General features: G+C 41.4%; 2 protein-coding genes across 10 annotated transcripts in view; both read right to left on the reverse strand.

Annotated features, from left to right (window-relative positions):
• Positions 1 to 27,136, reverse strand: part of LOC309690647 (nectin-4-like) — a 138,455-nt gene that overhangs the window by 78,700 nt on the left and 32,619 nt on the right. The window lies entirely within an intron of this gene.
• LOC309690649 (nectin-4-like) lies at positions 12,536 to 27,097 on the reverse strand. 2 transcript variants are annotated; one of them, XR_014271772.1, is made up of 8 exons: positions 26,688 to 27,097; positions 20,110 to 20,451; positions 19,688 to 19,990; positions 18,979 to 19,072; positions 17,115 to 17,269; positions 16,522 to 16,621; positions 14,123 to 15,600; positions 12,536 to 14,002 (listed from the first exon to the last, which is right to left on the reverse strand). XR_014271772.1 is itself a non-coding variant. In XM_082507851.1 (7 exons), exons 1-7 carry the CDS (start codon positions 26,803 to 26,805, stop codon positions 15,444 to 15,446), a joined length of 1,269 nt encoding a protein of 422 aa, XP_082363977.1. In that variant the 5' UTR covers positions 26,806 to 27,097; the 3' UTR covers positions 12,536 to 15,443. The 2 variants fall into 2 exon arrangements, 1 of the variants encoding a protein (XP_082363977.1); XM_082507851.1 differs by having other exon boundaries at positions 12,536 to 15,600.

A 27,136-nucleotide genomic window follows, 5' to 3' on the forward strand; every position in this document is an offset into this window, starting at 1 on the left:
CATGAAACAGCAGTTTTTTCAAACCACATATTAGGCTTAATGGGAAACTATGGAGTGTTTGTATTTAGTAAACCTCTGTTTTGTAGTAGTATCTTATCAGGATTTCGATTATAAATGGCTTTTATATCTCATTTGAAATCATGTATGTGGATTCAAAGGACAATATGTTTAAACCAAACTTTTCTTTCTTTGTGTGTGCTTGATTTCTTCGCTAAATCTTGAACTTGTGTTTGGTAGTTCTTTTTAGACAAATACAGCGTTTTCCTCCCATAATAAAAATTCTGCCTTCAACTAAAGGATAAATCCCTAGGATAGTGATAATGTTCTTACTATATGTATCATAGCATGTATATATGCCTGTATGTAGCCTTCCTGCTCCCTAACCAATAGGTCGACCTGAACAAAACTTTGCACAAACACTGTGGCACGGCCAGAAATTATTACCATCTATATGTTAAAAAGTCATTAAATCATTTGTTTTTCCATAAAGATTGTTTATTAGTTAGTCATTGTTAGTCATCTGTAACTTAACAGTGACAAAAATTGGTATACTTGATGGAATTATGTTCGAATCACCACTGATTACAAAGTAATGACAAATGAACTGCAGGCATGACAAAACCTCTCTGCAGGTTTGGTTTTTCTAATGTTTTTAACCATTTTCTTAGGTGTTTAATCTAATCGAGATTAATATTACTTTTGTTTATTAAATGATCAAAATAACAAGAACATACACTGAAATCTGTCAAGTAAGGTAACAACTCATGTCCTTAAATCAAGAACAGGATTTAAAATCCTCCTCCTCACATTAGTGATGTGCAATACCACTGATTTCCTTTCCGATCCGATACCAAGTAATATTCAGGGTGGTATCGACGATACTGATCCGATACCAATACTTTGTACAAAAACGTATTTTATTTATTGTATCTCAAATTATAGTGTCATAATGATTACAGGGCATCAGATTACTTGTTCTTATCACTTAATAATGCAGAGTTCATCATATAGAAATAAAAAACCTGATGTTGTGCCTATTTGAACACCTTGCCTGCCTGCAGCACTAAAGGACTCTGTGAGAGACGTCTGTCTCGCCCTGGCAGCACCTGTCCCTGTCCTTCTCTTCAGTTCGCCTCAACATATACTCCTCATATTCTGTGATATGATTTACTCTGAGGTGTTTGACAAGGTTAGTGATGTTGCCATATGTTACCATACATGCCAACCCTCCCGATTTTTCCGGGAGAATACCGAATTTCAGTGCCCTTCCTGAAAATCTCCGGAACCACCATTCTCCCGAATTTCTCCCGATTTTCCACACGGACAACAAAATTGAAAAACCATATTGCAGAATTCATAGCGCGGCCCAGCCAATTCCAGTTTCCAACAATGGCGGCAGCTACTTAGTTTTAATATCACTCTTATTTCTCTTTCTGGGTCGCAAAAAACTTTTAACATATTTTCAGGTGAGAATGTAGCTGTGTAAACTTCAAATATCTGAGCCAAGTGACACATTGTTTTCAAACCCCCACGGTCTTTCACTACTCGGGTTAAACATGATATATAAGTCACTTTGATAACTTAAAAATGTTATTGTTTGTTTTTTTCAGTGTTTATTTGTTCGTGAGTAAATCGGTTTGGCTGAGATTAAAGTTATTAGATTAGATTAAATTAAATTTAACTTTATTAATCCCTCGGGAGGGTTCCTCCGGGGTTTTCACACAGCTGAATAAACGTCAAACAGAAAATGATTAAACAGAAGTGTGAGACGGTCGAGAGTTTACGTCAGCGCCCGGTTATATTCACCCTCCACTGAGGGAGCCTGTGGCATACTACCCGGCTTTCTTTAGACCGCGAAGGCCGGGTCCTCAGGTGGACGCAGCCTCTGAATTTGGACACCCCCGCTGTTTCCGGGCCAGCCAATAATAACGGTGATTTAACGTATTTTATCCGATAAATAAACCCTGTAAAATGTATTTATCACGCCGCCCCCTCACAGACCTTGTGAATGTCTCCCTAGTAGGCTATGGCCACAACACCTCACTCTTGGAGCACTTTTTTGCCACATGTATCGCAAACCATGTCTCAGCTGTTTGTGGAGGTAAAATACGTCTGCACAATTAGCTCAGCCATTGTTGTGAGTGCGCACGCCAAGGCGCTGCGAGACATTTATACAGCCGTATTTCGCACATGACTATGAAAGGCGGAAGAGGAAGTAGTTCCTTTGAATCTAGACAATCCGAATGTTATAGTTTCTTTCCACTGTGTTCCTGTTAATGATAAACTACAAATTTACCCTAAATTACTAAAATATCGATATTTTAATGTGAGAATCAATTCTAGAACATAAATGATTGGTATCGGAGGAATCGATATTTCAGGATCGATCCGCACACCACTACCTCACATACAAGGTCTTGAATAATCAGGTACCATTTTATGTTAAACACTTCATAGTACCATATTACCACAACAGAGCAGTTCACTCTCAGAATGCTGTCTTATTTGTGAATCCTATCTGTTTTAAAAGTAGAATGAGAGGCCCTGAGCCTTCAGGCCTCTGTTCTGTGGAACCAGTTGCACAGATTTGGGAGACATACACCTTCTCTACTTTTAAGTTTAGGATTAAAACATTCTCTCTATTATTGTAGGGCTTTAGGTTACAATTTAAAAACCTTGAAGCAACTGTTGTTATGATTTGTTGTTATGATTAGTGCTGCCATGTCAATCATGTTCGCTGCAATTTCCAGTGTGTGGGGATCATTTGTCACCAACTGCATCACGTGCTACAACCCTGGTCTACATATCACCGTTGATGAACAGCTTTTCCCATCAAAGACTCGGTGCTGTTTCCTGCAGTATATTGCAAGTAAACCTGACAAGTTTGGGATCAAGTTTTGGGTGGCTTGCGACCTAAAATCCAAGTACATTTGCAATGTCTTCCCATATCTTGGCAAGGACCCCAATCGTCCCACTGGGGAGAGACTTTCTGAAAATGTAGTAATGAGGCTGATGGAACCATTCCTAGACAAGGGCAGAAATGTTACCACGGACAATTTTTTCACATCGCTTTCACTTGCGCAAAAACTTCTTAGACGGTGTGTTGATTTCTCCCTAAGATGGCAAACTGAAACACTCCAAGTTGGTGACTTTTGGAGATTTATTTCCCTGGATGATTGAGAATGCATCAAGATGAAACACAAAAGGAAGTGCACAGCTTCTAGCAGCTCCCCCACCCCCTCAATCACACACCCCCACTCCCCTCCCTCCAGAATTCCCAGGTAACAACCTAATATACATATGAATGACTAGCCAATTTAGCTTCCACTTGGCTGAAGCTAAAGCTTAGCTAAAAGCCTACCAGCCATTTGGCTGCTCTCCGGGTTTTATAGGTAGAAAGGTAAAAGCCTGGGGATGCATGTGTTAACAACATGTGAAACACTCAAGGTTGCATGCTCTAGTGGCCTGGGAAAATGACTTTGAAAACATACCCCACCTTAAATCTCCATGACAGAGGAATGTGAAAACAATAATCTGCAGCTTGATTCCCATGCTTTCAGTTTGAAGTCATAAGCAAATACATGTACTCAAAACAATGTAAAACCAGATCCTGGTTGCAGTTTGGATGGATAATCAAAAAGCTAAACAATTTAAAGTCTTTCAGTTAGTTACATAAAAACTCTGCCCTGTTGTATAGAAATTAAGGAACATGTGACCAGTCGAATGAAGGATTCATATCTACCCACAGCTCGTGGCCATAGGTGAGGGTAGGGACGTAGATCGACCGGTAAATTGAGAGCTTCGCTTTTACACTCAGCTCCCTCTTCACCACGACGGACCGGTGCAGCGTCCGCATTACTGCAGCTGCAGCCCCAATCCGTCTGTCGATCTCCGGCTCCCTTCTCCCATCACTCGCGAACAAGACCCCGAGATACTTGAACTCCTCCACTTGGGGCAGGAACTCATCCCCGACCCGGAGTGGGCACTCCACCCTTTTCCGGCTGAGAACCATGGCCTCAGATTTGGAGGTGCTGATCCTCATTCCCGCTGCTTCACACTCGGCTGCGAACCGTTCCAGTGCGAGCTGGAGGCCCTCACCCGATGAAGCCAACAGAACCACATCATCTGCAAAAATCAGAGATGAGATTCTGAGGCCACCAAAGCGAAAGCCTTCCGCCACTTGGCTGCGCCTAGAAATTCTGTCCATAAAAATTATGAACAGAACCGGAGACAAAGGGCAGCCCTGGTGGAGCCCATCACCCACCGGGAACGAGTCCGACTTATTGCCGGCAATGCGAACCAAGCTCTTGCAACGGTTGTATAGGGATCGAATGGCCCGTAGCAATGGGCCAGACACCCCATATTCCCGCAACACCTCCCACAGGACACCCCGAGGGACACGGTCGAATGCCTTCTCCAAGTCCACAAAACACATGTAGACTGGTTGGGCAAACTCCCATGCACCCTCAAGTATCCTGGAGAGGATAAAGAGCTGGTCCAGTGTTCCGCGACCAGGACGAAAACCGCATTGTTCCTCCTGTATCCGAGGTTCGACTAACGGACGAACTCTCCTTTCCAGCACCCTGGCATAGACTTTCCCAGGGAGGCTGAGGAGTGTGATCCCCCTGTAGTTGGAACACACCCTCCGGTCTCCCTTCTTAAAGATGGGGACCACCACCCCGGTCTGCCAGTCCATAGGTACTGCCCCTGATCTCCACGCAACATTGCAGAGGCGTGTCAACCAGGACAGCCCTACAACGTCCAGAGCCTTCAGGAACTCGGGGCGGACCTCATCAACACCAGGGGCTCTGCCACCAAGGAGTTGTTTAACTGCCTCAGTGACCTCGCCCCCGGAAATTGGCGGGTCATTCCCCTCATCCCCAGACTCTGCTTCCTCCTCGGAAGACGTGTCAGTGGGATTAAGGAGGTCCTCGAAGTATTCCTTCCACCGCCTGACAATTTTCTCAGTCGACGTCAGCAGCGCTCCGCCAGCACTACACACAGTGCAGGTAGAGCACTGCTTTCCCCTCCTGAGACGTCTGACGGTTTGCCAGAATCTCTTCGAGGCAGTCCGAAAGTCTTTTTCCATGGCCTCTCCGAACTCCTCCCACACCCGAGTTTTTGTTTCAGCCACTGCCCGAGCCGCATTCCGCTTGGCCTGTCGATACCTGTCGGCTGCCTCCGGAGTCCCACAGGCTAACCAAGCCCGATAGGACTCCTTCTTCAGCCTGGTGGCTCCCTTCACCTCTGGTGTCCACCATTTGGTTCGGGGATTACCACCACGGCAGGCACCAACCACCTTGCGGCCGCAGCTCAATGCAGCAGCTTCGGCAATGGAGACGCTGAACATGGTCCATTCGGACTCAATGTCCCCAGTCTCACTCAGAATGCTGTTGAAGCTCTGCCGGAGGTGTGCGTTGAAGATCTCGCGGACTGGGGCCTCTGCTAGACGTTCCCAGCACACCCTCACTACGCATTTAGGTGCACCAGGTCTGTCCAGCGTCTTCCCCCGCCACCTGATCCAACTCACCACCAGGTGGTGATCAGTTGACAGCTCAGCCCCTCTCTTTACCCGAGTGTCCAGAACATATGGTCGCAGGTCTGCTGATACGATTACAAAATCGATCATCGACCTACGGCCTAGAGCGTCCTGGTGCCATGTGCACTTATGGACACTCTTATGCTTGAATTCATCTTTCATTTATTCTTTTCATGATAAAATTTTATATACAGTGAACTTCAGTGAACAAGGCTCCTCAAAAACTCTCCTCACCACGAGAGTTACTGTTGAACTGTACACTCATTAACAAAGAGCTACAATCCACAAGTAAAACAAAACAAAATAACAATGTAAAAATACAAGTACAAGTTAGAATGTGTAAAATCTCACTACTAGATGTCAGTAGGTTTCTTTCATTCATGAATAGGTTTTATTCATGCTTTTATTTCTTCTCGTTTGAATTATTGTGATGGTCTTTTTACTTACTTCAACTTCAGCTTTGGATCGCGTTCAGAGTGTACAGAATACTGTAGCAAGACTTTACCTGGCACTAATAAGACGTCACATACTACTCCAGTTAATACTCCAGGCTTCTCTTCAGTGGTTGCCAGTCCAGTTTAGGTTTTATTTCAAAAAAACAAAAAAACAAAAAAACAAAAAACTTCCGTGCTCTACACAGAGAAGCTCCCCAATATATCTCTGACCTGTTAAAATCTCATGCTTTAGACCTCAGATTTTCAGGTTAGAGGTTACTGTTTAGGCTTTTCAGGCAGTGGCACGAGGGTTGTGTAATTCTCTTCTGTTTTCTTTATCCTGTACAAACTCCACTGACTCTTTTAAAAAGCAGCTGAAGACATTTCTATGCAAACAAGCTTTTAATTTATTTTTTCATTGTTTCATATTATTATTTATATATATTTCTGGTTTTATTGTGAAGTGCTTATGATTTTTATCTGTGAAAAGTGCTATATAAATAAATTCTACTTACTTACTTCCTATAAAGGGGGATGTGTTATTTTGAAAGAAGCAATATGGATTTAATTGTGGTGTAACAGAAACAAAGATCACTAGGAGAGAAATAAGGAGAAACTGGGAGAGTAAAAGATGAGTTTAGTTTCAGCTGAAAAATGGCAACAAGCTCTTGTGTTGGTTTGTGATTGTAATGAGTGAAGCTGCTGAAATAAACAACAGAGGCTATGAGTTGAGGCTCTGGGTGGAAGCTACAGCCAGCATAAGTGAAACCTTCTCTGAAGTGGATATAATATTGCTGGACAAAAGTAACATTTCTGTTATTTTTTTGGGGTGCTTGTTTTTTTGTTTTGTTTTGTTACTTTGTACAGCACTTTGGTCAACTTGTGTTGTTTTTTAAATGTGCTTATAAATACATTGATTGATTGATTCATCGATCGATTGATCGAGAATGTAGCCTAATTTGTGATCAAGCTCTAATCTTCTGAAAATAAGTAATTGTGACAATATCCAGAATAAATAAGCAGGTTTATGTTTTCATCTGTTAAAGCCCAGACAGTAGAGGAGGCTTTAGAATCAGAATCAGAATCAGAATACTTTATTGATCCCTGGGGGAAATTATTTTTTGTTACAGTGCTCCATTTTAAACCAACATTAAGACAAGACAGACAATACGCTAACTAAGAATAGTACAATATATACATATATATACATACATACATACATAAGTCACTTATAAATAAATATTTGGAAAAGAAACATGTGTAGTTGTAGCAGCAAACAGTGTGTTAAGTGGATGCGTTGTACAGGGAGATGGCCACAGGCAGGAATGATTTCCTGTGTCGTTCAGTGGTGCTTTTCGGTAATCTCAGTCTCTCACTGAACGAGCTCCTGTGACTGACCAACATGTCATGGAGTGGGTGGGAGGTGTTATCCAGGTGTTAGGTGAGAAGAAGGGGAAGAAGCTGGTCATGTCTCTCCTTTGACTTCTCACTCCTTTGGTAATTTGTGACATTATGAAATATCAGATGAAATATTGTGTATTTTCTTAGGCATATTGGAACAGTTAGCTATGGAATACTACACACGTACAGTTTATGAGCTAGAAGAGGACTCTGTTGAGAATTTTACGTTAACTATGAAGGATGTTTTACAAGGCATGACATGTATGTTTTTATTATGATTGGGCTTTTGAGCTGAGCACACCTAAAAGTTTAAACCTAGAACCTAGAATTAAACCTCACAGGGCGCACATGTCAGGCACAAACACAGGTGAGCAAATCCATTGGTTAACCATTAGAAAGTCTACAAGTCATCCAACCAAGAGGTCTCTTAAGACACAAAAGACAAGACATACAATAAACCTGCTGACCAGAACCTTTCCAAATATGGATAATATTTTCCCCCACCCAAACTCCAAATGTACACAGATGAGTGCCCTTTTGTATCAAAGACAGGACTGCTGCTTAATTACACTGTTAAAACTGCAGCTTGTAATAAGCTAAAGTGTTACCTTCAGCTGGGTGCACAGTTAAAATACTCCAAATGTGAACGGACACTCAGAGGTTTCGGTGATTTCCTCACCTCGGTGTACTAATGTCCAAACTGTTCAAACTGTCTGTAAGGACAATCATCAGTTCTGGGCGTCTGATTGTATTTTACATGTTTTTACACTTAGTCTAAGCTGATAAGGGGATCAGGCAAACACAGAAAAATTGAATGAAGCACAAATGAAGCTCCTTAAACGGATGCTCTTTTGTTGTGTTTATTTTGTTTGTTTATTTGTTTTTGTTTGGGTATTTTTGTTTGTTTAAAATGCTTTTGTGCCATTGTGGTAACTGGTGATATCGGCTGATCACTCATTCAAATTCTTGTACTGTTGATTTTTTTTTTTACTATTTTTTACTGATTTAACACAGATTTTCTAAGGGAAAATAACGCCAGTTATGGTGTTTTAAGTGTTTCCGCACTTCATTTATTTTATTTTTTGTATTTGGCAGGGGGTGTTGTGGTGCCTACCCTTGGCAACAGGCTGTGCCGCTCCCAGCACTCCCTAACCCCAAAACGTTGATCAAAGCCTGCTCAGAACTGCCTTCCACAAAAGCAGAAGTAATTAAAATAATAGCAATAAAAGATATCATACATACCTTCTACTACATATGTGCACTGAAGCACCACCATCGGGAGCAGCAGACTGCTCATGGAGTCGCAATAACTTCCATCCACTGATCTTGTTAGAGTTAAAATGATATTCACATAAACCAACTTTACGGAGAAACAAATCATTAGGCAAAGATTTTCTGTTGCAGCGAAGTGGCATTAGGAAGGTACCTTAGTTAGTACCTACAACCAGTAGCAGTTTTTGATACGGGCGGTTGCCCGGGGCGGCATCGGCAATAAAAAAAAATGCTCGTACTCATTCTGCCCCTACGTCAGGCCATCGCATAGTGGGAATGGCATAGGCACCGATCGGTTTTCTATCGCCCATTTGCTGGGAGTAAGGGCGCCCTCCGTTTGCGAGGTGCGCCTGCTGCTTACACGGGGAGGAGAGGGTGGGGTGGCGGGGGATCCTCTGGCTGGCTGGAGCAAAATAAAAGAAAGTAAAAACAAACCAACAAACACGAAATTCTACGCGCAAAAAGTGAGCGCGAGAGCCCTCGGTGCGCCTGCTCGCTTGTTTGTTTGTTTTGTAACAGTATAAGCAATTAAAGGCGGTGGATTGGCTAATTGGTCATGATCGACTCTGGGCTGGACCAATTACAGCCGATGAGGTTGAACTTTAAAGTTCTGTACTGAGGGGGAAAGGAACGCGATTTGTCCCGTACTTCAGCTAGAATGGAAAAAAAAGAAAGACACAAAGCTGGAGTTATTCTGTGTCTTTACGCTGTCAGCTGCCTCTTCTTCTGTCATTGTCTCTCCCTCCCTCTCGTGTTGCTACTTCAATCATGAAACTTATCAATGATCAGCTGATCGGCTTTTCTGTCGCAAGTCCTGTTTGTTTGTTTATCGCATTGACATTTCCGGTAAGTACTGTTTAAAGGATAGTGTAGGTTTAAGTTTATTAGATTAATACCTATTTACCAACAAGATAGTGTACATCAATGTCACAACAGCATTTGTTTTTATTCAAAGGTTTTTCGTATAATTCCTGGTGGGTCGGACTCTAGTCAAAATGCCTGGGTTGATTTTTTATCCCAGTCCAGCCCTGGTAGGGCTCATGTTACAATGAAACAACGATAGATCAAAACAGCTAAAAGGATCTACTCCCAGAAGCTGGAAGAACGGCTCTCAGCCAACGACCCTGCGTCAGTGTGGAGGGGCCTGCAGGAAATCACCAGCTACAGACGCCCCCCACCCACTATTGAAGCAAACAAAGACCTGGCCAACGAGTTAAACACTTTCTATTGCAGGTTTGAGACGGACAGACTCCCACGCCCCACCCTCCCCTCCCCAGGGACATTGCTTCAGACATTGACCCCCAACACACCTTCCACCTCTCCCCCCTTCACCCCCACCCTCCCCAATCAAGACTCAACGACCACCCCCACCCTCCCCAATCCAGACTCAACGACCACCACCACCCTCTCCAATCCAGACTCAACGACCTCCACCACACCTCTCACCCCCCTTTCCTCCTCCCTGAAACTCAGAATACACACTCAGGATGTGAGCCGACTATTCCAGAAACAGAAGCCCAGGAAAGCCCCCGGACCAGACGGCGTCTCACCCTCCTGCCTCAAAACCTGTGCTGAACAGCTGGCTCCCATCTTTACTCGCATCTTCAACAGATCCCTGGAGCTGTGTGAAGTTCCCTCCTGCTTCAAACGCTCCACCATCATCCCTGTTCCCAAGAAACCCACCATCACAGGACTGAATGACTACAGACCTGTCGCCTTGACGTCTGTGGTCATGAAATCCTTCGAACGACTGGTGTTAGCCCATCTGAAAGACATTACAGGCCACCAGCTGGACCCTCTGCAGTTTGCCTACCGGGCAAACAGGTTGGTGGATGATGCAGTGAACATGGGGCTGCATTACATCCTGCAACACCTTGACCGCCCGGGAACTTATGCCAGGGTCCTGTCTGTGGACTTTAGTTCGGCTTTTAACACCATTGTGCCTGAACTTCTTTCCTCCAAACTCTCCCAGCTCAGCGTGTCACCAGCTACCTGTCAGTGGATCACCAGCTTCCTGACAGAGAGAAAGCAACAAGTGAGGCTGGGGGAGATCACCTCTGAAACCCGGTCCCTCAGTATTGGTGCCCCTCAAGGATGTGTCCTCTCACCACTACTGTTCTCCCTCTACACTAACGACTGCACCTCCAAGAACTCGGCTGTCAAACTCCTAAAGTTTGCAGATGACACCACTGTCATTGGCCTCATTCAAGATGGTGATGAGTCTGCATACCGGCAGGAAGTTGAGCGGCTGGTACTCTGGTGCAGTCAGCACAATCTGGAGCTGAACACTCTTAAGACTGTAGAGATGACAGTGGACTTCAGGAGACATCCCTCAACTCTGCTCCCCCTCACCATATCAGACAGCCCTGTGTCAACTGTGAAGACCTTCAAGTTCCTGGGTACAACCATCTCCCAGGACCTGAAGTGGGAGACCAACATCAACTCCATCCTCAAAAAGACCCAGCAGAGGATGTACTTCCTGAGACAACTGGGGAAGTACAGTCTTCCACAGGAGCTGCTGATCCAGTTCTACACTGCGGTCATTGAGTCTGTCCTGTGCTCCTCCATCACAGTCTGGTATGGAGCAGCCACTAAACAGGACAGGAGCAGACTGCAGCGGACTGTACGGACAGCAGAAAGGATCATCGGCGCCCCCCTGCCCTCCATCCAGGATCTGTACCTCTCAAGAACCAGGAAATGGGCAGGGAAAATCATCGCAGACCCCTCACACCCTGCACACAGACTTTTTGATCTGCTGCCCTCTGGCAGACGGTATAGAAGCCTGCAGACCAGGACCACCCGTCACAGGAACAGTTTCTTTCCCCTCGCCATCTCCCTTCTTAACAGTTGACCTGTCACACTGCTCCCACTGCCAGACTGCAACTGCACCTTATGTACATTTTGTAGTATTCATTCCACCTCATTCATTTCTGTATTTTATGTATATAAGTTTAGATTCGTTATTTATAGTTGGTTTACACAGCTTTGTGTATGTATGTGTAATGTGTATATATAGACACGTGTGTGTGTGTGTGTGTGTGTGTGTGTGTGTGTGTGTGTGTGTGTGTGTGTGTGTGTGAGATTTACATTGCTGTGCTTGAGAGCCACCATCTACCGGAACCAAATTCCCTGTATGTGTCTGCACATATACTTGGCCAATAAACACGATTCTGATTCTGATAAATTTCCACACGATCCACTGCAGGTTAATTTTAAGTCGAGTCAGCTCCAAGTGCTGTAATCTCTTCACTGCACCTGTTTTTGAGCACATTTTGTTATATTTTCTGACGTAAAACGCACTTCTGACCGCAGCCACATAAAAATACCACATTTCCTGTTCCTGCACAGCCTTATGGGGCCATATTTACACAATCGTGAACCCCCCCCCCCCCCCCCCCCCAAAAAAAAAAAACAACAACAAAAAAACAAAACAAAAAACAAAACGTGCACTATCATTAAATAGCGCTCATAGTCGTGGTTAGTTTAAGAGTGATTTATAAAAGATGTGCTCCCATCTAAACTAATATTAATATCGAGTAATTTTTCAGTTACAGAGGTTTATTAGAGACATTGATATTTCTCGTGTATTTAATAGCAGAAATGTGGCTTTTTAGTGTACATAATGAGCAAGCGAATAAGGCAGAAAATAGGGTTTTTGATGGAAAATTGGTCTTGAAGCACACATAAATAGGAAGTGCAATTTTATTATGGTGGAAGCAAGAGAGCCGAAATAAAAGTGAAATCATCACAACGTACTATTTTCTACTAACTTATGATTGTTGTATTCAGTCATATTTATTCATAACTTTAGACTGCAGTAGTCAGTGTTTTCGTGAGGGGTGCACTGTGTAATTAAGGGTGATATATATACACACACAGAGATAGGAAGTACAGAGATAGGAAGTGCAATTTTATTATGGTGGAAGCAAGAGAGCCAAAATAAAAGTGAAATCATTACAATGTTTTTCAAACATGAAGCATAGTTTTGGTCTTCTTTTGCTGTTGGTTCAGTGAATTTTGGTCACAGAGTGTCGAAACCTGGAATTTGGGAATCTGTGAGACGTCAGCTTTAAGCACCTGATGGTATTTAAAGCTGACTTGGGCCACTAATTTGTTCCAGTTTGTCTTAATCTGTTTTATAGGTTGCATCAAAAGATGCATTGTGTTGCAGGCACTGAGCAGTGACACTAAATTATTCTTACTTGCAGTAACACCACTATTTTCTATGGGCATAATGTCATATCCTGTTTGTGTGTGTGTGTGTGTGTGTGTATATATATATATCACTCTTTAATCACACTTCACAGTGCACCCGTCATGAAAACACTTATATGTGAGAGGTGCTAGTCAATCAATCACTGACTACTGCAGTTTAAAGTTATGAATAAATATGACTGAATACAACAATCATAAGTTAGTAGAAAATAGTTAGTAGAATTAGAGCACAAAGAATAGAGCAGCGTTTCCATGACTGAGTAGAACACAGAAAAGTTTATCAGTTATCTGTTATGTGTGTGGCGGATGCTTAAGAAATAAAAATAACCATGTACAAGTCACTAAAAGCAGTTTCTCATCTAGAGTGTGCCACTGTTTGATCACTGACACTGACGTGGAATTTGATTTCATATGAAATAATAATTTTTAATATTCCTTTTCATTCGGAAAGGAATGTAAAAAACAAACTCTGAAAGAGAAAACACTGCAATCCTATGACAGGAAACATTCAGTCATGGGTCTTCATAGTAGTGCATTGCAGTTCAATTAGTAGCACTAAATTGCCCATAGGTGTGAATTAAGATTCATTATAATGATACCAAAAAAACCCATTGGACCCATTTCAACCATACAAACATTGCACAAATATCACATTGGGAAGACAGGTCAGAGAGAAATCGCATGGTTAGAAAACAATGAAATTCACAACATCTGGGGACAAGAGGAGAAAAAAGAACTTTACTCAGACTGAGCTTCTATAGGAGAGCAGTTAGACACCAGAAAAAGGGTGATTGTATGTCTGTGTCTGTGTACATGTGTATCCTGTGTCCAACTTGAGAGACAGAGTGTCCTTACACCCTGTTTTAAACAGAAGTCAACAATCCCCTAGCTGACACAAGTGATCTCGAAGAAGTAGGAGGATAAGGCAGAGAGTCAACACAGTCTTGTAATCTGAGATTTGTTGTTCCATCTTCAGTCTTGGAGCTTCCAGCTCGTGAGGGGAGGCCGCATGAAGACAATGGTTGTTTGGGTTTGGATTGGAGCGAGGAACTGCATCCACTTTTGCAGTTGATCTAATGTCCATCACTGGTACCCAGATCTATCGATTCCCATTGTTTGAGTCACAACATTTATTTTTCTTCTGTAAAATGAAACCAAAAGAGCAGAGTTAGATATTCTTTCTGTTTCTAGTTCTAGGCAATCCCCAGGAAGATGAATGGTTATACGAGGGGATTTCCACAAAATGTTTTTCTCTCCTTACCGTTCTCTAGTTTTGCTGGTAGCATGAGATGGTAGCTGCAAGCCTTTCAGGTCACACAGATAATCCAGCTACTCCAGGATGGCAAATCCCCACATGCTCTTGCAAGAAAGCTTGCTGTGTCTCTGAGCACAGTCTCAAGAATGTGGAGAATATATGTGCATATTTCTGACCAAACTGTCAGACTCAGACTGCATGATAGTGGCATGTTGTGAGCACAAATCATTTAGTGAGATTTGTGCTCACAAGCCACCGTGCAGTTTAATACCTATTCCTGTTTAAGGCGTTGTGTTAGTGTTGCATGTCCAACACACCTGTTGCCACTTTCATCTCATATCCCTGAAGTTTCACAGATTTTGTGTTATAATCTGACAACAAGTGTTCCCCAATTTCTTTGAGCTGTGCACTCTTATCACATTTTGGACAGTGGCAACAAAAACTAGAGGCAGCATAAGTTTTGCAGAAGTAATCTGATCAGTCAGATTAGTTACATTCTGTTTCTGTCTTTACTGTAATGATGAAACAATTTCCATGACAGTGAAGTAAAACCACTCAAGTTGTTTCTCAATTTATCTCTGTGCCTTGTGCAACATCCGTGAGTGCTTTAAATAGTCCACCTGTGACTCGCAGCTTACCCACACTTTGTAAAAGCTGCATGATGGCATCAGTCAGTGTACTCGTTTGACTTATTTACTCACTCTCTTTACTCCTATTTAATCATACCTCTTTATAAAATAAAAAAACTGTTTAAAGCAGTAATTACACAGCACTGTAAGGCAACAATGCCTTCCATCATCTTCTGGTACATGATCATCATCTGTTCTCCTAGATGGCCCGTGATCATCATGTGCACTCCTGGGAGATAGTGGGACATGCTGTTTGTCCCACTGTCTGTCATCATGTAGCCCAGCCCCCAGCGCCACGGTCGCTGGGGGCTGGGAAGCGCATCTGTAACCGGAAGGTTGCCGGTTCGATCCCCGGGCTCTCTGTCCTGGTCATTATGTCCTTGGGCAAGACACTTTACCCTACTGCCTACTGGTGTTGGCCAGAGGGGCCGATGGCGCGATATGGCAGCCTCGCTTCTGTCAGTCCCAGGGCAGCTGTGGCTACAACTGCCTCCACCAGTGTGTGAATGTGAGAGTGACTGTGAATTGTAAAGCGCTCTGGGTGCCTTGAAAAGCGCTATATAAATCAAATCCATTATTATTATTATGATCACACTGCTCTCCTGGGGGAGGGTGAGACATTATGTGGTCCTTGATCACCTCCAGCACTGCTAGTCGACAGTGATCCATGTCTTCTGTCATCTTCTTGTCCATGATCATCATTCTGTTCTCTTAGATAGTCCATCATCAACATGTGCACTTCTGGAAGATGGTGGAACATCATGTGGTCCGGGATCATCTACTGCACTGCTAGCTCTCAGTGGAACATGCTCACTCTCTGGCGTGTTGTCATTATCTGGTGTGTTTTCTGGTCTCCTAAGAAAACAGTAGGACATGCTCCCTGTCATTATTTGTGGTTAAAAAACCAACAAACAACCAAACAAAACCCAAAGATGCACATGAGAAAGTACATGTGAGAAACTGTTCTAACATCAGAGGAAACACTGTCAGTACATCTCAACATTTTCAAGTGTTGAGATGCTGACTGCTCGTGTCACTTTCAAGTGGACTTTTAGTGCTTTTAACAGAGTGTGCATATGGGAATTTCCGCTTATTTTGTTGATCTACTGTTGAACTTTGTTAGATATTATCTTTACACCTTGTTGATCGTATTCTTTTTCATTTTTGCCTTCATCAACAGCTTCCCAAGGAAATCTTGAAGATTTACTGGCCAAACAAGATCCACAGTCATAACCTGTTGGAAAAACGCAAGGCGGGTACATTCGGAGGAAAATATATAAAGAAGATAATGGAAATGGACAGGATATGCACTGAGGAAACCAGGCAACAACCTCACCAGACAAGCTCTGAAACTCAGAGGGGAAGAGACAAAGAAGAAGGCCAAGAATATATGGTAAAGAGATCTCAAAAAGAATACATTTGCCATCAGATTGAGAAAATGGCTCAAGACTGAGCATTTCTGAGGATCCTCATCAAAGGTCCATACTCCAGAGAAGGGTTAAGTAGGTAATATATGTGCTTTCTTTCCCTTTTTTTTTACAGCATATGTACGACCTGTTTAACTTGCACTGAGAACTCATTTGACCACATGTTTTAGGTTAACACTCACAAATTGCAAACACTACACTTGGATCCCTGCTATATGTTTTACTTCTTTCATTTATGAAGAAATAAAAAATAAATTTTTATCAGCACCCTTTAAAGCACATATGCTTTAAAATGAGATAAACTTTATATTTTCCAACATACAGACAAGCAGGTAAATGTTAGAAGTACCTTATCAGAAATCCATGTTTATAAAAGCACCATGCTGCAGCCCCAGTGACATTCAGGAAAACCAAAACACCAAATAAGGCCCAAGCCGCAGAGCATGCTCCTACATGGACACAAGAATTAAGAATATTTGACTTTTCCAATTTTACATTTGGATGACTTGGACAGCATTCAAACACCATGTAATACCTGCACCTGTACACATTCAAAAACGTGTCATTCTGACAAGTTCTAGGGCACAAAAATAAATGAGACAAACTTGATACGACCATGAACAGAACCTATCACAAGTCAGGACATGCTCTAAATTTTAGGTTTTGGAACTGACTTGAATAATATAATGTACTGGATGACTGGAGCATCAGTTATCTATCATTCATTCATTCACTTGTATGTTTATCCCTTCATATGGAGAGTCCATCATTTTACTCCAAGTGTAAATGTTCAAGTTTCTATTTATTTCCTTTGATTGTGGTCCACAAAAAAATAGAACAGAATAACTTCAGAATGATACAATCTGCACAAAAGTTTGGAAATCAGAAACAAATTGAGAAAGATTTGGACAAACTGCACAGCTAAATCCAAGCTGACCTCACCTGATGCCACATGCACATACAGCTGACTGTGTTTTCTTCCATATGCATTAGATGCTTCACACTGATAGAGGCCGTTTAGATCAGAGGTCCGACTCAGCAGTTGTAGCTTTGCACCATCTACTTTGACGGCAGACTGCAGCAAAGACTGGCCAGATCTGGAAAAACATGAATGAGGTTTATTGTGAAATGCACGACAGGGCAAAAAAAAAAGTGAGTTGTGCTAAAATTCCAATGAATTTCAGCTATTAGTTTGTTAGTTGTGTTAGTCATTTTCCTTGCTCACATAAATGTTGCTATGTTCTTGAAATTAAACCAAAATACATGATCTACAGTGGGGTGAAAAACTATTTAATTAGCCACCAATTGTGCAAGTTCTCCCACTTAAAAAGATGAGAGAGGCCTGTAATTTTCATCATTGGTATTCCTCAGCTATGAGAGACTAAACAAGAAAAGAAAATCCAGAAAATAAAATAAAAGACACCTGTCCACAACCTCAAACAGTCACACTCCAGACTCTATTATGGCCACGATGCAAGAGCTGTCAAAGGACACCAGAAACAACAGGCTGGGAAGACTGAATCTGCAATAGTTAAGCAGCTTGGTGTGAAGAAATCAACTGTGGGAGCAATTTTTAGAAAATGGAAGTCATACAAAACCACTAATAATCACTCGATCTGGGGCTCCACGCAAGATCTCACCCCATGGGGTCAAAATGATCACAAGAACGGTGAGCAAAAAATCCCAGAACCACATGGGGGATATAGTGAATGGCCTACAGAGAGCTGGGACCAAAGTAACATCAGTAACACATTACGCTGCCAGAGACTCAAATCCTGCAGTGCAAGACGTGCCCAGGCCCGTCTGAACTTTGCCAGAGAGCATTTGGATGATCCAGACGAAAATGGGAGAATGTCATATGGTCAGATGAAACCAAAATAGAACTTTTTGGTAAAAACTACCTGTTGTGTTTGGAGGAGAAAGAATGCTGAGTTGGGGGCATGGGGGGGACCCTGCGCATCAAATCCAACTTTTTTGACCCTATGCAACCCATATCCGATCATGGTATGACAGTGTGAACAGCACAAATCCGATATTTTCAAACCCAACCTGGGTCACTTTCGTATGTGGTACTGAATCCGATACATATCTGATGTTTTAGAAAGCGACTGATGTTTGAACGGTCATGTCGCATTAAATCCGTCTTTTACGTCACTGGCACAAGACAGATGCCAATTATCAGTGCCGGAGAAGCGCCCGAGAAGACATCATGAACGCTTCCTGGCCATCCAGTGTAGACGTTTAGTGAAACTGTTGTGAAGACAACGTTGGAGAAACGTGAACATTTTATTTGTACTGTATAATCTGCAGATTCTGACGGAAATCTGCTACTATACTTTGAAGCACCGCTCCTCTCTGAAACAGCCATAAGGATCATTATTAGGCCATATGTAAATAACAAAATCACTTTACAACTTAAAGCAAAATTGGGAAACATAAAGTGCAGAACGAGTCTTTATATTAACGGCCATCAGGCAAACAATACTGTTTGGTCTGGGTCTAAACAAAGCGCTTTGTACGTGACGTCTTCTTTTGCGCATGCGGGCCGCTTTGAGGGTTCACACCAGAGCACGCTTGCTGTCACATTTTATCTGTAGTGTGAACAAACAGACAAAAACATCGGATTTGATCAAAAAATCGGAATTGAGCATTAAGACCTGCAGTGTGAACGTAGCCTAAGTGGTGATGTCATAGCAGCGAAAGCTTGCCCTCTCTCAGGGCTTTTTCAGCACAGTGTACTTAGACAAACCTAAAGAATCAATGAAATCACTTAAATTAACTGAAACCATTATTCAAACTGCTTTACCTGCTCCAGGCAAATTTTGCGTTTGGGTTGGCTTCTGTCAAACACTCAAACGAGTCCTCTGAAATCACTCTAATCTTCACTTCTGTGGGGGCGACTGCAAAAAAAAGAAACAGAAGTGTGTTAATCATAAACTGTCAAAATAAAAGTGAACATACCTTTGAATCCTATCATGGCAGGCAGAACCATGAATCTTGGTTGTTTTTCTTTCTTTCTTTTTAAGGAGTGATCCTTTCATGCACATTCAAGGGTGTTAATCACTGGCTCACTTATAATCACTGCTGACTAAAAAAAAAGGCTCATTAAATTCTGTGGTCATTTTGGGGACTTCCACCAAAAAACAGCTTCACCATGCCACTAAAAGAAGAAACAGTACTGGAGGAGCATGCTTTCACATTTAAATTAGCCTGAATTGTTTTTGCTTCGTACTCTGATCATGTGTGCTTCATGGATCTTGTGACTGGGGGGTGAATAATGACAGAATTTTTAAGATAGACAAAAAAGTTTGAAACCTCTTTTACGTTGTGGCATGGCATCATGATGGAACTGGAAGGCCAGAAACAGATAAACAGATGCACATGGTTATTGACATTCTACTCTGTAGGATAGGCTGTGTCATTTAATTTCTGTATACCTTTTTTAATATTTGATCAAATAATTAAACTTCTTAAATAAACACTAAATAGGAACTCCATGAGCAGCTGATACTCACAGTAGATCTGTATGGTGAACGGCAGGGTTTCTTCTTTAGACAGGGAGTCACCACTGATGACACACTGGACCTGGTGACCATTAATCTCTCTTGTAGGAACACCAAACAGAGAGCTGACTGTGGTAGTTGTATCGTTGTCATACTGAGTGGAGTTTGTTGTCGTCCTCATTTTGTCTCCCAAAGCACCAGTGAGCCACCTCACCTCTGCAGGAGGCTTCGATCCAGCAGCCGTGCAAGTAGCAAATAAAACCTCTTCAGTGCCCAAAGTGGGAAGATTGTCCTTGACGCTTGTGAAAGGAGGCACTAGGAGAGGTACAGCACACAAATAAATAAACATGCATACAGGATGATCAAAGTAACTCTGTCTCTATCACGCATACGAACACACAGAATTTTTTAAAGATAAAAAAAGTTTAGTATACCAAGCAAATTCAGAGGTATCTCTGTCTTCTGATTTCCACTGGGAAAAAAGGTGAAGATGCACGTGTAGCTGCCTTCATCCTTCAGGGCAACACTGGATAACTGGAGAGTTCCATTTTTGTCATTAAAATTCCCGATATATTTAAATCGATCATCACCTCCATTGACAAACTGCACTCCCTCTCTGGGTAGGATAGTTAGGAAATTGTCATTGTGAGGTTTTTCTCTCGTCCTCCTCTGCCAGGTAATCTGTGTCAGGTCATCATTGGTACCAGTGACATGGCACGGTAGGATAGCAGTACCTCCTTGAACCACTTTCACATTTCCACCAATCACCTGGAGAGCTGTAAAAAGCATGAAACACTATCAGATTACAATTTCTTCTATATCTTACTTTTGGTGTGTGCTTTGTCTCTACACCAAATCTTGAAATTAGGCAGTTTTGCAGCATCTTGCTGACATACAATTGCAGTGTTTTTCCTGCATAAGAAAAATGTGGCATAACAAAGAGGTCTTAGCCTCCAAATATAAATGAAAAATGACTGTGACAGTGATAAATTTTTGAACAATTTCTCAAATTCTTGGGAGTTTAAAGGACTCAAGCTTAAAATGAAATCTGTTTATCAAATAGCCAAAAGTAACACAACTGAATCCCTTGCTACATGTGAACGAATCAAGGCTACGCGAGTAACTTATGTTACAGCTGTGTGGCAGGCAGGAATTGGACCCAAAATGCAGGACTAACAGGCAGAACATGAACTTAAACACTGCTTCATTGCGGGATAGGAAGTGATACAAAACAGAACCAGGCTAAACTGAGCTTCTGAAACCTAGGGGAACACAGGGAGATGCACACAGCATGAGGGGCAACGCAACAACGAACAGGTGCAAGCACAGGCAATAAATACAAAAGGTGAACTGGGCAAAGAGGGAACAGCTAGGAGACACGACTGATGACAATTACACATGACGAGACAGGGAAGACGCAAAACTGACACATGACGCGGACCTTCAACGTAAAATAGGAAGAAGGTCATGCATGCATACACCTGGGGCTTAGCCCTAAACGGTAGCATGCATGTGGGATTGGGGGGGTGTAGAAATGACTGAAAAACATGGCGTGAAGTTGAAGATTTATTAGGCTGTGTTTTGAGTTTTGTTTGAAAAAGAATAACTTCATATAAGAAAAAAATATATATCACATATGCAGGACACCTTAAACTAGTTTTTTAATACAACAGCAAGGCAGAAAAAAATTAGGGTTGTATCAAGACACGAGGACTAAACCCCAATTCAACCAGACCCAGAACAGATCAGGAATTAAAACAGGGCTACAACAGTTCAAAATCAGGACTACTTTAGGACTTAACCAAAATAGAACCAGAATCAAAACTAGTAGCACTGAAAATCATTATAGACCTGCACTACAATGACAACACCTCTTTATTGTGGTAACATGAGACTGTATCTTCAAGGCTTGAGTTTTGCGAACCTGTCAATGACATTTTCAATTAATTCAAGTATTCCTTTTCAATAGATAATATGATGAGTTACTAGTTTGTACCATATTATTTTCTAATTCTACGAAAGTACACTATTCAGATTCAGAAAAGTTTATATAATTATTTAGCCTTGTTGTGCAAACAAACCTACATAACTTAATAAATATAGAATTTGAAAAATAACAAACCTCAAAAATTCTAATTAGTTTTGGCAAACAACCATTTGACTAACAGGTCTGTCTCACACTGAAAAAAAGGGATTGGCCAGCTCTTGGATTTACATAAGCATCATGCTTACGTAAATCATGCTTCAAAGTTAAGTGTAACTATATAGTGTAGAAACTACATGATATGCAGGGAGGCTAGATTAAATCGTTCATGTCCTGTTCGAGTGAAGTAAGTCAATGACTTACTGCGACACTGCACGGGATTTCAGTCTTACGTGCTTTGGATAGTGGTTTCTGGAAGACATCCATCTCAGTCAAGTCGAGCAGCCACCTCTACTTTTTTCGGTATACCAAAAAAAGTAAATTGGGTGGTTGTTACATTAAAAAAGTCTACCTTGTAATTTGAACACAATAATTTCATGTTTCTATGAACGTAATTAAATCATGAAGGATTTGTACAAAATTCAACAACTTAATTTGTTCTTGTTAAGATGACATGATACAATCTAGTAAGAGTGGTTAGTTGCTGAACTCATGAAATTCACAAGATCGCACGAGATGTCAAACTGCAGGAGAATCACTGGAGTTCTAAGAGGCAGACAACTACACACACGTCATGTGTATACTATTGCTATTTATTGCAGTTTAACCAGTCAAGGACAAAAATGCACAAAAAATTCTGAATCAAGCCTTGAAATCATAGCTTTCCTACTTTTGCTAAATCTGGTGGCATGATGGTTAGTGCTGTTCCTTCGCAGTAAGCAGGTCCTGGGTTCAAATCCACAACCTGGCTAGTTTGCACTGGCTTCTCTCTGGGTCTACTGGTTTCTTCCCACAGTTAAAAGTCATTCAGTTGTTAGGTTAATTGGTGATTCTAAATTACCTGTCAATGTAAGTGCAAATGATTGTTTGTGATAGACTTGTGAGCTGTCCAGGGTGTACCCTGCCTTGTAACCTATCACTTCAGGGTTATTTCCCAGCCCCCCTGCAACCAGGATAAAGATAGGATGATGGCAGTTTTTGTAGATCCATTCAATTTTTATGGTAACCAGACTCTAGACTTTGTTGAACATTGTGTAATATGAAGACAACATGTAGTATTTAAGTGACCAAGTAGTACTGGGGTAAAAAGTTATTGAATAGTGTTGAAATAAAATGACAAAATTGTGAAGGATTAAAATATTCCAAGAGCTCACCTTACTTCATCTAAACATGTTTCAATCGCGTTTTATGAACACAAAATGCACAGGTTTATTGAATATGAAAAGTTGTGTTGATTTAACTCAGTTGTTTAAGTTTCTGCCAAAGCAAAACATTTGTGTGCAACCAATGTCCACTATTGAATTAAGTAAATCCAACATGGCCTTTTTTTCAGTGCACCTGGCTCTTGTTCCATCTCTGTTCTGTCCTCATTATCCTCTCCATCCCCCTCTCTGTTCCTCTCTCTCTCTCTTTGTGCTAACGATCAAGCCAAACACCAATATCATCAAATATACAGTTGAAACAATATATGAACAGAGAAACTATCTGTATTTCTTAATTGCAAATGGAACCCAAATTGTATTCAAAATTGAGCCACACTTATGGAGCTCCACAATTCTTTCCCTGGTGTTTTGGTTGATATCTCTTGATTTTCCCATGTCAAAGAAACAGGCTCTGTGTTTTGCCTTATATGCATCCACAGCTGTGCCACCAGTTTACTCACATGGACTCTAATAACCTATCAGAAGCTTCTTAAGCTCAGAATGGAAACGTCTGGAGTTTTCTTATTAATTCAAGACACAATAAAAACGTGATAAAAAATAGACAGCTCTCTCTCTCTTTATTCTGACATTTAATTAATTCAAAAGATATTTCAATATTTATTTACCTAAAACAAAACAAGTTTACTCTAAATTGATGTTTAACAGTAAAAAAAAATGTTTTTATGTTTTTTCCCTAAAGTGTATGTAAATATCTGGTTTCAACTATACTGCTGTGTATTGAAATTCGTCTTGTTTTGCAGCATTGTTGTTGTTTGGCTTTTCATTTCGCCATTTGTTGATTCACTGGAAGAGCAAGTAACGTAATATGGGTCAAGTGATCAGTTTGATATCAATCTTTTGTGATACACCGCCATATTCACATTATTTGTACAGTACGAATGATTTGCTTTGGTACCTGGTCAAACTTAAGCTCTCCTCTGTCTGCCTGTCTGCGTTTCTCCAACAGCAAATTCGCAGGCAGCAGCTGCTGTGCTCAGTCGGCTAGTGCCTGAGCTCGGATCATACCAAAATTAGGGGGAATTTACGACTGCGCGTTATGTGCTTCGAATACTGTGTGTAGTTTTTGTTTTATACAGTTGTCAGTCAGGCACCTAACTGTGAAACAAATTTGTAGGGCATAAGTCTCGAAGAAGATAAAAACACAAAGGATGAGATAAACATTCTCTGCAGGGATGGGAAGCTCGACACTGACATCGAGCTCAGCTCCGATTTTTCGAAACACAAATGTCACGTGACCGTACATTTATAAGCAGGTACATAGGCACGTGTAAAAGAAAATAACAGGCCTTCTCTCTCTATTATCTTTGCGATGGGTTATGAAAACCAGCAGGTCTCCATTCACATAAACCTCAACATTCAAAGTTTAATTAAAGAAATATCACCTTATTCAAATGATTCTAGTCACAGACGAGAGAGAGGGAGTGACAGAAATAGAGATTGGTGATTGACAGGGCTGGACTGGCCATCGGGCATACCGGGCATTCGCCCGGTGGGCCGCTCGTGATTTTTCGTTTTTATGGGCCGATGGGGTTTTATTTATTTTCTTTTTTTTTTACGGTATAAATGAATGGTGGTGGATTGGCCAGTTGGTCATGATCGACTCTGGGCTGGACCAATTACAGCCGAGGAGGTCGAACTTTAAAGTCGAGGTGAAAAGGAACGCGATTTGTCCCGTACTACAGCTAGAAAGTTGCTAATTCAATCATTAAACTGATCAATGATCAGCTGATCGGCTTTTCTCTCTGCGCAAGAAATTGGAAACCAACGGATGTCGCGCTAAAAAAACAGCAGCTTGTTAGCTTGATCAGCTGTTGTAAGAATTTATTTAATATTAATTTCTAGTATCACATGAGGTTTGCTGGAGCCACAGCCGTAAAAACTGCTGGTCATGATATCGGTTTGGATATCCTGGTGAGAGGGAAACATGAAGATGAAACCAGGAGATGTCCTTACTGAATCATCAGAGCTGAACAGGTGATGAAGAAACAGGTTTACCTTTTAGGTGACATGAATGAGTTGAAGGGAAGTTATGAACTGTTTCTGAGAGACAAATAACACCAGGATCCTTTTTTATGTAGCTGACAGCTGGTCACTGTGCAGGGGCGGCTCTAGCAAAGTTTTGCCAGGGGCCCAGGGAGAGCATGAACAGGGAAAAGGGGGGCACAAAGAAATTAAAATGTCTAGCTTTTAATAAATATTTATCTGAATCTTACAACCAAAGTTTTCATCTGATGTAAAATGTATAGAAATCCATTATTGTATTCAGTAAATATTAAGTCTAGTATATACCCTAGTAAGTTATAGTATTCTTTCCTTTGGGAATGTACCATCTGTGCAGTCTGCAATTCTGTTGAAGAAAGATGTTGAATCTATTTAATTACTGAAGAAAAATAATAGATTACTGTGCATTTGTTTGATACGTGCATTAAATTAAAATCGGTTTTGCTTCCTGGTGAAACTGTTGGGGAGACAACGTTGGAGAAACGTGATCATTTTATTTATACTGTGTAATCTACAGATTCTGACAGAAATCTGCAACTATCCTTTGAAGCACCGCTCCTCTCTGAAACAGCAATAAGGATAAATTTTAGGCCATAGCATCCCTGGCTGAATGATGGTCTCTTATACTAATGCGTCACAGAGATTTCATTAAAAGTTTTTTCAAATTTCTCCTGCTCACATATAGCATGCACATCAAATTTGCATCACTTAATTCACTATCACCTAACTAGCTTACAACTACACATAAACTCTATTAAACAACATTTTGATTGCACATAACTAATTCCATTAAAGGAAACATTAACAAACCATGTACAATTGTCAGCCTGGTACTAATTTGCACAGGCAACGTACATATTTTTCACCTTAAGGCACATTTACCATATCGTATCTTTACCAAACATATGTGAAGATTTTACCAAATTTAAAGGTCATTTACAATATGTACATAACAAAATAACTTTATAACTTAAAGCAAAATTGGGAAACGTGAAGTCCGAAACAAGTCTTTTTATTAAGAGCCATCAGGCAAACAATAGTGTTTGGTCTGGGTCTAAACAGAGCGCGTTGTGTGTGACGTCTTCTTTTGCGCATGCGGGCCGCTTTTTATTTGTAGTGTGAACAACCGGACAAAAAAAAATCGGATTTGATCAAAAAATAGGAATTGAGCATTAAGACCTGCAATGTTGTATCAACAAAGCCAGCAGTTCATTGTGATTTGAATTCATGAAATTACCCAGCCAGAAACTGAAGGAGTAGCCTACTAATAGTGTTAACACACACACACGCGCGCAGACATTAATTCAATGTGACCAATTTCTTAGCAAGATGAGTCTCGCTCCTCTCTTTTGTACCCCCTCTTCTGTTGTAAATATCTCATAAACAAAATGCATGCAGGACAACAGAAACACGTGATGAGGACTAAACAATCACACTGCACGAGATTTTGAATTCTGCAACACTTTTCTGTGTCACTGCGTTAGTGAACATCATTATCAAGATGCGACGATCACAAAAGCAGCCAGTTCCGGTGCAGGTGCTGTTTCACAAAGCCTCACCTTTTTTCGTACGAGTCTACCTTCCACAAAAGAAGCAGTAATAACATAAAAATACAACAAAATAGAAAAGAATTTAATCGACGTACCTATTACATCTGTGTGCAGAAGCGCTACCATCAGAAATAACAGACTGCGCAGCATCGAGTGACATCGGGACGATAAACTGTGGCGGTAATTGCCACAAAAAGGAGAAATGTCATCCATCCACTAATCCTCGGTAGATCAATTAAAAAAGAAAAAAAAGATATCCACACATATCGACTTCCGGGAGAGATTAGGTTTGTTAGTGCGTCTTTAAAACACTAGGACGGAAATAAAGCAAGATGCAGGATAGGCTCTGTGCATGTCTAATTTGTAGCTACATTCATGTGAGTAAATGAACAGATAGCGCAGTTTTTATAAAGTATAAAAAAATTACTGGTAGGAACCGATTGCTCATCAAAATGTAGTCGATGACGGATTAACAAGTGGCCACCCGCTGCTGCTGCGAGAAGAGAAACTTTGGGAGTTTCCGTTGTTTTCTGTTTTTTTTTTT

This window comes from Aulonocara stuartgranti (genome assembly GCF_965226115.1).
Source record: "Aulonocara stuartgranti genome assembly, chromosome: 16".
Taxonomy (NCBI): domain Eukaryota; kingdom Metazoa; phylum Chordata; class Actinopteri; order Cichliformes; family Cichlidae; genus Aulonocara; species Aulonocara stuartgranti.

What these genes read in the sequence shown, in the direction of transcription:
- LOC309690649 (XM_082507851.1), bottom strand. Translation starts at nt 26,805, where the DNA reads ATGGATGACATTTCTCCTTTTTGTGGCAATTACCGCCACAGTTTATCG. An exon ending in GCAAAATTTGCCTGGAGCAG is followed by an intron (nt 17,270 to 18,978) that starts GTAAAGCAGTTT and finishes ATGTTTTTCCAG; the next exon opens with ATCTGGCCAGTCTTTGCTGC. An exon ending in AAACATGGATTTCTGATAAG is followed by an intron (nt 15,601 to 16,521) that starts GTACTTCTAACA and finishes CTGTTTTCTTAG; the next exon opens with GAGACCAGAAAACACACCAG.